The sequence below is a fragment of the Pituophis catenifer genome, unplaced genomic scaffold, assembly GCF_029215685.1.
Source record: "Pituophis catenifer annectens isolate HBS135680 unplaced genomic scaffold, rPitCat1.0.hap2 SCAF_3, whole genome shotgun sequence".
Lineage (NCBI taxonomy): Eukaryota > Metazoa > Chordata > Lepidosauria > Squamata > Colubridae > Pituophis > Pituophis catenifer.
This window is the reverse complement of record NW_027256883.1, coordinates 197,389,702-197,401,095: the sequence shown is the minus strand read 5'-3', so window position 1 is coordinate 197,401,095 and position 11,394 is coordinate 197,389,702. Positions and strand designations below refer to the sequence as shown.

General features: G+C 37.9%; 1 protein-coding gene across 1 annotated transcript; it reads left to right on the top strand.

The window, feature by feature from the left end:
* Positions 1-219: 219 nt before the first annotated feature.
* Positions 220-9,948, top strand: ZNF217 (zinc finger protein 217). The gene is made up of 5 exons (XM_070940054.1): positions 220-1,621; positions 5,349-5,474; positions 6,635-8,125; positions 8,317-8,443; positions 9,711-9,948. The coding sequence occupies exons 1-4, from the start codon at positions 220-222 to the stop codon at positions 8,424-8,426; spliced, it is 3,129 nt and encodes a 1,042-aa protein (XP_070796155.1). The 3' UTR covers positions 8,427-8,443; positions 9,711-9,948.
* The last annotated feature ends 1,446 nt before the right edge of the window (positions 9,949-11,394 follow it).

Below are 11,394 nucleotides of genomic sequence, written 5' to 3'. Positions count from 1 at the left end.
CCACCTCTTTCATACAAGAGTTAGCAACAATTTTTATGAAATTATTTCTTTCTGGCAGAGGTTAGCTCCATCTACAGATGAGCAGAATACCCAACAACCCTCTCTTGAAGGAGTCATCAAGGCTCAAACATCTGCTACCAAATAATCGGAAAATTTCTGAAGTGGCCCTGTTTCTTGCATAAAAACTTGACACTTCTTGTTAAAACTGCCAAAGGAAACATGCCAACTCAACCTCTTTTGGTGTACATGGATGGTCCAGAAAGTATAGCCAGTACTGTTGGTTCACGAATGGACAATAATGATGCCACTATGCCAGTAAAAGGAGCCAACACAATCTCCTATAAGAACTTGCAAGACAAGTTCTTAATGCAAGGTGAAGGATGTGTGTCTTTAGACTGCATGTTTTGCGAACAGACCTTCAAGCATCCAGAAGATCTCGGTAAGCATGTCTTAACCCAGCATAGGCCGACACTTTGTGAACCGGCAGTTTTGCGTGTGGAAGCGGAGTATGTTAGCCATCTTGATAAAGGACAAGGGAGAATTGATTTGCCATCCCTGGACGTAAATGAAAAGGATAGCCAAGACTTCAGCTGTGTGGTTTGCGGGCAAACATTTGATGAGGCTTTTGATGTTGAGGCCCACATGAGGAAGCACAAGGATTCTTTCACTTATTGGTGTAGTGTATGTGGAAGGAGATTTAAGGAGCCCTGGTTCCTCAAAAATCACATGAGGACTCACACTGGCAAACCTGGCTCTCGCAGCAAGGTGCTGCAAGGATCTGAGAGTCCCATAACGATAAATGAGGTTGTTCAGGACCAAGCGGCAGAAAGCATAACATCCCCTTATAAAATCTGCATGGTGTGTGGCTTTCTATTTCAGAATAAGGACAGTTTAATCGAGCACAGCAAAGTACATACCAAAGATTCTCTAGCCAACCGCAATGGCTCTCCATCGGAAGGGGATGGTAAAGAAAGTACGACACCCAGGGAAGAATTTCTGCAATTTTTAAACCTAAAGCCACTTTCAACTTCTAATAATAGCAAACAGAAAAAGCCTGTGAAATGGATTGCTGAATTGGATCCGTTCAGTACCTATCAGGCATGGCAGCTGGCTACTAAAGGTAAAGTTGCTATTGGCCACGGACAAACAAAAGATGCAGGTCAAGAGGGAAGCACGGACAACGATGACTCGTCTTCGGACAAAGAAGAACTTGGGGAGATTTGGAACGCGAGCAAAGCAAACCAGACTGAAAGCGCAGGAAAGACCAAGGGAAGCAGAGGTGGAAGTTACACAGGGATTGGTAACATGCCACAGGACAAATTTAAATATCGTTGCCGCGAAGTGCCTTCCTTGCATATGGATTCTAAGCTGTCCCAGAACAAAGACAAGCCTACCCATTGTTCAGAGTGTGGCAAAGCCTTTCGAACTTACCACCAACTCGTCCTCCACTCGAGAGTCCATAATAAGAAAGAGCGGAAGAATGATCTAGAAAACGGTTGTGGGGAAGGGAAGCAGCCGAGAACATGCCTTCCTGATCCTGGGAACCTGGATGAGAACGGAGCCGAACGATTGGAGGGAGGATCTGAAGACGGCTCTGAGGATGGGATAATAGAGACTCCAGGTAAGACAAGTTAAGAACAATTCACAATAAAAAAATGTATTTTGTTCATTTAGGCATAAGAGGGTGTCCGTATTAAAGGTAATGTGGAGGGTGAGACGTTTTGCTAACTGCTTCCCAAGGAATATTATCACAATATTATCACTATCTTACAGTAGTTTTAACTTATGGTGTAATTTGCATGTATACCAAGTGGAAAGATGCTTGCATAAACTTAAAACGCATAGCATATTTCATATACAGATGACATTGGTGTGTAGAATTGTATTAGGATTAGACATGGATATTTTCATTTCTTTAATGCTAGACATTTTAGGTTTTGTTTCCCACCACAGGTGAGAGTGTACTCACCTAAAGATACCAGTAAATCATTTTGTTATGCAATACAGGTAATCCTCAATTTATGACCACAATTGAGCCCAAATTTTCTGTTGCTAATTGAAACATTTTTAAAATAAATGTTTGTTCCCTTTTACGACCTTTCTTGCCACATGTATTAAGTTGGTAACACAGTTGTTAAGTGAATCTGGCTTCAGAAGTTGCAAAAAGCGATAACATGACCCCAGGACACTACAACTGTTTTAAATCCATGCCAGTTGTCCAGATTTTGATAACATGGCCACGGAATGCTGCAGAGTGTGAAAAATGGTCATAAATTCCCTTTTTCAATGCTGTTGTAACTTCAAACGGCCACTAAATGAATGGTCGTAAGTCGAGAACTATCTGTACTCTGTACTTTGGAGAGATTGACAGAAATTTGGAGATAGCCACATAGGTCCTTTCTATAAAACAACCAGTATATTTCTTGCCTCACGTTTGAACTCGCCTCTACTCTATAGTCACTCCTGTTAATCAAACTTCAATGCAGTTACAGTTGGAAATGAACTCAAATGAGCATAATACGGTGCCTGCTGCCCTCTAGTGATAAACCTTAAGAACTGCATGCTAATTAGATTCACCTTTCATAAATTTAGTGATTTGGTGATTCTGTATTGAGATTTGGGCAGCTCGCAGTATAAAAAACAAAGCACAAATACTGTAAGATAAGTAAAAGTGCAGTAAGGGTAACTGAAGAAATGAATACTTGTTTCCAGTGTTCAGTTTTGGCAATCATGCATCTGACAGGATTCTAATTTGCAAGGATTCTTCCCTAAAATTAAGTAGAATTAATTCTCTTTTAAATAATGCAGGATTTACATAAGGCAGTGAGATGTGAGGTTGCCAATTATAAAAATTAAACAAGATATTTTGCCATGATGTTTTCTAATGAATGAAAACATGTGACTGCGGAACGGTTTTAAAAATGACTTTATCATTATGCTTGCTTCAGCTTGAACAATGGCTCTTGGAAGCTTCATTTTCCCACTTGTAATTGCAACTAAGCTACACAAGCCCATTCTACCCATGTATCCCATCCTGCTTAAAATCCTTCCTAGTACATAATGTTATCTGTTGTTATCCTGATATCTGCTTTTCAGATTAAATCCTGCAGAGTGTAAACTTGCAAATTGTGTTCCCTGGGAGAGGGGCCGTTATGCAACCTGAAAAAGTAATCCAATCACTAGTGGCATTGAAGGGCTGTACTTTTGTGAGTTGTTTCTGAAGTCTGCCTGCCAAATGCCACTGCATATGTTCTAAGGTGTTGCGTACGTGTGCGCCCAAAGAATTTGCAAAAAAAATATTTCTATCTCTTGTGCCCAGATGTCAATTGTTTTTATGCCCCAACTGTTTTAGATGCAATGGTACTGTGTAGGGTGAAAAAATCTCAGCCCGTCAGTGTCTTTTTTGCTGCCTAGAGGGCATTTATAATCTAAAATGATAGTTGTACTATCTGAATATCCAGGTCTTTAAAAATATTTCTGTTGGAAATAATTTTTTAAAAAGAAAAAATATCATTCCATAGTAAAATTAAATTTTGCTTTGCAATCTTAGCTTTCTGGTTTTATCATAGAAAAAGCAATTGGTGTATTGTGGAAAATTAATAAATGTTTAATAAGAATCAAAGAAAAAGAACTAATTCTTTCTGCTTGCGGTTGCAGTCTGTAAACTCAAAACTACTTCACAAGACCCAGAGTTGGATGTAATAGGTAGTCCTCAACTTACGACAGCAAATGAGTCCAAAATTTCTGTTGCTAAGCAAAGCATTTGTTAAGTGAATTTTGACTCATTTTACCACCTTTCTTGCCATGGTTGTTAAGTGAATCAATGCAGTTGTTAAATTACTGACACGGTTGTTAAGTGAATCTGTCTCCTCCATTGACTTGGCTTGTCAGAAGGGGATCACATGACCTTGGCTTGTCACAAAAGGGGATCACATGACCTTGGGACATTGCAACTGTCATAAATATGAGTCAGTTGCCAAGCATCTGAATTTTGATCGCATGTCCATGGGACGCAGCAATGGTCATAAATGCGAAAAATGGTCATAGATCACTTTTTTCAGTGCCATTGTAACATTGAACAGTCACCAAACTAACTGTTGTAAGTCGAGGATTACCTATACTGTGGACTTTTGTATGATGATCTTTAAGATGCAATGTATGCAAAAGAGACCCAGTAATATTTTTAAACCTTGCAAGGAAGAGCCAGGAAAACATCCAAAAAGTGGGATAGAAAGATTTCTTAGTTGGCCAGAAAAAAAATTTGAAAGCTGCTCTTTCTAGCAGAAGATTGCTAGTACTGACTGGGAGTCTCCAAACTTTTGGACTTGGCTTGTTCATAATTCTTTTAAAAAAAATAAAAATCTGTAAACATTGTGTGTAATTGGCATATGTGTTTCAAGAAAGATTTTATGTTTAATAATTTGCCTTGTAGAGGCTGTGCCATCTTACGGTCTTTCTTCAATCCTTTGAAACTGTTTGACTGTAGGTAACTAAAGTTTTGCACACTTCTGTATCCTATTGTCATAGTTTAAATCTGCTCCATGATGGAATATTTTTGGATGATAGAATTGAATTGAGTAGTTCTAAAGCAGATGTCTTCAAATTTGGCAGCTTTAAGACTTGTGGACTTCAGTTCCCAGAATTCTCCAGCCAGCTATGCTATGCTGGCTGGAGAATTCTGGGAGTTGAAGTCCACAAGTCTTAAAGCTGCCAAGTTTGGGGACCCCTGTTCTAAAGGGTTGCAGGAAGATGGTGGATTAGATATACAAGATATACTGAGCAAGTATGAGTGATGTGAATAAGATGTTAATAAAAGCATGTATGTTGAAAGAGAAAGACCCTTCCTTCCTTCCTTCCTTCCTTCCTTCCTTCCTTCCTTCCTCCCTCCCTCCCAGAAATATCAATTCCAAATTCAGTAGGCCCCAAAAAGATTAGAGTAAAATTTCTCCAGAAGGTCAGGAACACTATATATTCTTAGCAGATATCTTTGCAAAACAAACCAAATCCTGTTACCATGTCTTATTTTTTTTTTCCCATTTATTTTGGTTTTTTATTTAACAATTTTGCAGCATACGGATATACAGATATAAATAGATAGAGATACATGTTCATTTCCCCCTTTTAGGAAGTACATTAACAGTAATCTGTTCACTTACTATTTTTGTCTTATTATAATCCTTTTAAAACAAAAGTTTATTTTCAAAAAAGATACCTACGAATGAACAAATAATTACAGAGGTTGCCCAATTATTGCACAAGATGTCTTTTTTTCTTTTTTCTTTTTTTTTACAATATCCAGAGTTGTGTTTCTTACTTTTCTTTATTCCCCCCCCCTCCCCAATCTAAAGATAAAAATGAAGACGGGTTGGAAAGATCAAAAGTAAAAAATCTTGGAGCTACTAGAGAATGCAGCTACTGTGGAAAGTTTTTTCGTTCAAACTATTACCTCAATATTCATCTCAGAACTCATACAGGTAAAGAAAACTTTATTTTTCAATAAATAAAAAACAAATGTGATTCAGTCTTGACACTCAATGGAAAAACAGTTTGTTGCATGCTGAGAAAAAAAGGTAAGTTTCCCTTGACAGTAGAGACCACCAAACCAACGGACTGGGTAAAGAAGCTAAATAAAACTTTCCTAGAGTTATTGAGGAGTTCAGACTACTCTCCATGTAGATTTCTGGATAATGTGACAAAAATGGTTAGCCATTGTCTCCTTCCTATCCTGCTATAAACCCCAAAATTGTGAGTCGGCTCTTTAAAAATCTAGAAAGGCTCTTGTTATCAAGGGATTATTATTATTATTTTTTTTTGGGGGGGGGAATACGAGAGTTAGCTTTTTAACAGAGATTTTAAAACAGCAATATTAAGGTTCCTGCTATTTGCTAATCTCACTTTATAGCCCACAGTTGATCTGCAGTTGTTAGGATTTTAATCCGTATTGGGAGGAAAGGCTTCCATTACTTCTGATACCAAGAATGTTGGCATTTTTCTCAACTCCCCACCCCCATCCACACACAGACACACACACACACACACACACACACACACACACCAGTCAATCTTTGTGTTTGTTTCAACCAGACCTGTTTTACTGGTTGGATGATATTTTGGGGTGGGGGTGGGCGAGTGGAGGAAAGAGTTAGTACTGTTCACGCCATCTTTAGCTTCTGGAGTAAAATAAGGGCTATGAATTCGACAAATAAATGAATTACTCTGCAAATTGCTGTGATTAGCAATTGGGAGGCCTGAAGGTCTTGAAACATGCCTTGTATCTCCAGGAGACCGAGCAAGGTAAATATTAAGGATTTGCAGTTCAGTGTTGGAAAAAGCCTCAGGCAGGCTAACAAATGAGTATAAAGACAGAAGAAGAATTAAAGGCTTTAGGCACCACATGCAATATTACTTCGTCCTTACTTTTCCTCTGTCTGCACTAAGCACACCATCCCTTTTAATTTCTAAAAATGGAATCAAAGCCAAATACTAATTAGCGCAATGAAACCATTATTCTGGCAAAAAAAAAAGTCGTTCTAAGATGTTTAGTAGCAGTAAAGAAAATGCACAGAATTCATTTCTGTTTTCTGGTGGATCAAAACAAGGAAGTTTTCTGACTTTTGGCTCATTATTTTTGCAGGCGAAAAACCATACAAATGTGAATTTTGTGATTATGCAGCAGCGCAGAAAACCTCTTTGCGCTACCATTTAGAGAGACATCACAAGGACAAACATACAGAAGCTTCAGCAGATCTGAAAAATGACAGTAAAGGGTTATTGCCTTCCCAGGAGACAGGGTTCTTGTCAGTAAGCGGTGGTCATGCTCCAGAAACCAAAAACCTGAAAAGGCTCCTTGAAGACGCCAAAGATGCCAAAGGAGTAATCCCACCTGCAAAACAGCAGAAAGAAGAATTTTACCCTTTTCACGGTGCGCTCAAAAATATAACTCAGGACACGAGCAAAGACTCAAACTGTGATGGCTTGAAAGAGGGCGCATCTGTTTCAGGTTTTTTAAAACGTGCAAAGAACACAGTGGAACATCAGGCAAACCGTCTTGTTAACAGAACTGAAAAAAAGAACTCTGAGTTAACAAAAAATGTGTTTGATGCTGGCAGAACGAAGGCGGATTTAAGTGACATTACCGAAAACTCAAAATGCATATTAACAGTTCAGGAAAAGCCCTTAAATTTATCTACCGCCTCTTCTCAGGATGCTCCAGTAATTCTTCATTCTCGGTGTTCCTTAGCAACCAGCACCTGTCCCTTTTGTACTTTCCGGACATTATATCCAGAAGTTCTCATCATGCATCAACGGTTGATGCATAAGTCTTCTAATAACCTCAATGCAATGACTAAAAATAGCATTAGAAATAGGGCCGCTCATAAAGCCAGACGTACAGGCTGCCCACCTTGCCTTTTGGGCAAGGATGTGCTACCACTGCCTCTTAATTCTGGGAAAAACAAATCTTCCTTGCTCGCTCAGTCAAAATCTCAGCCTGTGGAGAAGGCGAAGCAGTGTCCCACCCCACAGGGCAAAGGGCCCATTCTCTCAGGACAAAACTCCAGCAGCTGGGCCCCAAGCAACTTGAAATCATGCAAACCTCAAATGATCGGCATTCCAATTAATAACTGTAGACAGGAAATGCACCAGAGCCCTGGTCGCTCTTCGGTGCAGGATAAAGGGAAATCAAGACTTTTGGCTTCTCAGTTAGGAACAGGCAATAACAACATCAACAACTCTTCAGAGAACCCTTTGAACAAAGCTAGTCGAGAAGTAGAGTTTTTCAATAACAGATCTGCCGGGAATAGATATGTGGGATTTGATGGACTGCCTTCTAAAAGATTTAGGCCTAATCTCTTTGCTCTGGAACAGATCGACTCTGCTCGACATGGGACAGAGAGTGAAACTGCTAGATTACCTCTTTCAGGCAAATATTCAGGTCTGCTCCCTCAGGAATGTTCACACACCAAGCATGCCTCTCTCCTGCTTTTCAAACAAGGCCTCATGAGCTCTGACAGAGATGCTGTAAATCCAATAACTGTTCTAAAACCATATGAAACATACAACCCGGGACCGTTTGCCAGTTCCTGTGGATCAAGCGGCAGCCATGTCCCCAGCTCTTCAAAAGAAGGTATGTACTTTCTTAGCTTTTCAGCAATGAATGATGGAAAAATTAAGACATTTTTTAAAACAAAGAGTACTTGCCAAATGGAATTTGTAATCTTTTACAGCCATTGCAGTAGTCATGGGATATAGATATGCACTAAACAGCCCTGTCTTAATTTTATTCCTTTGTTCATGTGTTGTAATGTTTGTTACTAGGAAAAAGACCAGTGTCGTATCAACACCTATCTAACACCTTACTGCAAAAGCGAAGTTATGAGAGCTTCATTGGCAATACCCATAGCCGCCTGAATGATAAGAAAACATGATTTGGCTGCTACAGATGGTAAGGCACATTTCATACACAAATGTACATATTTTACATTTTCAGCGCTATCTGAAGGACCTGTGGGTCATCACTATGTTTTGCTGAATTGCAACACCCATCATTTTTTTACCATGGCCATGCTGACTGGGTTCTCTGGGAGTTATAGTTCAGTAGCACCTGGAGAGTGTCAGACTTCCCCTCTTTACTGTAAAGGAATTTTCTTTAACTCCGTGCTCTGTGGATGTGTCAAGACATCCAATTCTCTGATCTATCATGTCCTTAAACATCTGGAAAATTTAAAAGTTTAAAAATTGCCTAGTTTAAAGTGTGTGTGTGTGTGTGTGTAATTTTGGGGAGATCATGAAGTTACCCTAGATTCCAAGTTGTGTTCTAGAATTGTATTCCAAAGTACAGGTGAGCCAAGACAAAATTAAATTTGAACTTACTTAAAAGTTAATGAAATAATCAATTAAATGCAGTTAATAAGATCTTACATTTAACACATTTCCTATACTGACATTTTAAAAATTAGATTTTGGCAGTAACCTTTGAAATATCTCAAGTAGCCATTTTCAAGATGGGAGGACACAATTTCTGTGACTCCAGTTTGGAAAACGTTAGAGGAATAACCGAAATATGTGTTAAGCTGGGCTCAAATTATTAAGATAGCATTAAATGCAAATAAAAATAACCTGTCCAGAAAATTATTGTACTTTCACTTTCTATTAGGTAAGAAAATAATGATGAGCTACAATTCCAAGTATCCATCACTGTCTAATGCTTGCTATAGCTCCTAAGAGGGTTGTTCCTCAGTATATCTAAGACCTGAAAATTGGGTGGTTATTATTTTTTTTTGCTTCCCAGTTAAGTTTTACCATGTAGTTAAGTTTCCAGAGTATGTATTGTTTGTGTCTTTTGTTTCACCATAAAGTAATGATATTTCTTCCTAAAATGGCTTTGAGGTCAAGGTTTGTATCTAGAACTTATTATTTGATTTCAGGGCCCCAGCAGATACTGTTGGAAAATAGTGTTACTTTACAACCGACACATCATACTTGTCACAGGCCAGTTTCCATTGCAACCTTAAATTACGTAAAATGAATTCTGACCCCAAAGAATCATGTTTTTACCTAAACTTCAATACCATATTTCCTGCATTTTGTAGTAAATCTTTAGGAAGATCAATCCCTTTACAATACATAGAAACAATGCTAAAAAAAAACTGTTTTTGTATCTGTTGTGAGTCATTTGAAAAGGAGTTTTTTTTTCTCTCCCTGTATTCCAGGTATGGAGACACAGACTTTGAATCCCCTTACAGTTCATCTCTTCAGAATGATAGAATGATGGAAGCTATCAAACTAAGCTGTGATTTTTACTGTGCACAGAGGAAAAACACTACAGTTGTGTAATGGAAGATTTGATCCTGTTTGGATGAAGCAATGTAAACGTTGTTGTCCAAGACAGTGTTGTCTAAGTGTGTGTATCTTTTCCCAATCTTGAATAATATTTTTTTCTTAGAATTACTGTAGACCAAATATTCGACTTAAATATATATATATATATATATATATATATATATATATATATATATATATATATATATATATATATATATATATATATATATATATATATTGCATATGTGAGTGCTGCTGATATTGTGTGCAGTCCTTGCATCTCAGGTAAAGCTGTACATTCTGTTTTCCTCATTGAAATACAGAGAGGATATTTTTGCCTAAATATTTTCAGGTTTTGCTTTTTTCTTTAAAAAATAATTGTCAAAATGAAACCTCTCCATGTACTGCTTGTGTTCATTTTAAGCACAATTATCACTCGTCAGATTATATCAGGAACATTTAGCACCAAACAAGACCATACGTTCTTTGGAGACATCATATTTTTCTCAAAATGAATCTTCTTTTATTTTTCTTTTAACATCACTTCCATAAAGGAATGGAATTAATTGATTGCACTCTTGGATAGTGTAGGGTAGGGATCTCCAACTTGGCAACTTTAAGACTTGCGGACTTCAACTCCCAGAAATCTTCAGAGTTGAAATCCGCAAGTTACCAAGGTTGGAGACCCCTGGTATACGCATTAAAGTTACTCAAACCTTTGACATAAAGACATAATTCCTCTCTTACAACGAACACAGAATGTTTCTAACTTCTAACTATGCCTTCTGTGTATATCAGTTCATCCCTTTTTCTTTTCTTAAATGCCATTTTCACCTCTACACGTTCATCATTTTGCAAAAATGTATAGATGTAAATAGATTGTGTACATATGCCTAAGAGGGAAGGTAAGATTCCTCTCAAATACCAATGTCAATTATACCAACTCTCTCATATATATATATATATATTTATGGATATAGCAACTCTTGCATATTTACTTGACAAACTGAAGGTTCAATCTGCCTCCCTCACGTGGCTTCATAAATGGAAGATTCCCACAGATTGCCGTGCTTTCATTCTCTCTTGTCCCCATCTCAAAGATTGTTTGCTTTGGGTCAGGATAAATTTTTAGATACATTGATACACAGGAGTTGCCTTGAATTGGAGGCTTGTGGACCCTTAAAGAAATTCGGCAGCCACACTTCTCCATATAAGCTACATGTACGATTTGTGTCCCATTTGAAAAATTGGGGCATATCCCCAGCATTGTTCGCCAAAATCAAAACTGTGTGTATAAGGGGTCTTGTGAGGTAATTTTTGTCTATCCACACTTTGTAAGTAGTTCAGCCCAAAGTTGAGTGATGAATTTAATGGGGAAAGGTGGTTTGTTGTTTTTGTTTTGTTTTTTTTAAATCCTAGAGGGGTTTTGTTTTTGTTTTTTTGTTTCCAACTGCACAGGACTGAAAATTGAATAGTTTGCTGGCTAAAAAAAATGAATTGTACAATGTTGGAGCTGGATGTTCCAAGCATTTTGTAAAAGCCTTTATAACAACAGCTTAAATGTTATTTTCT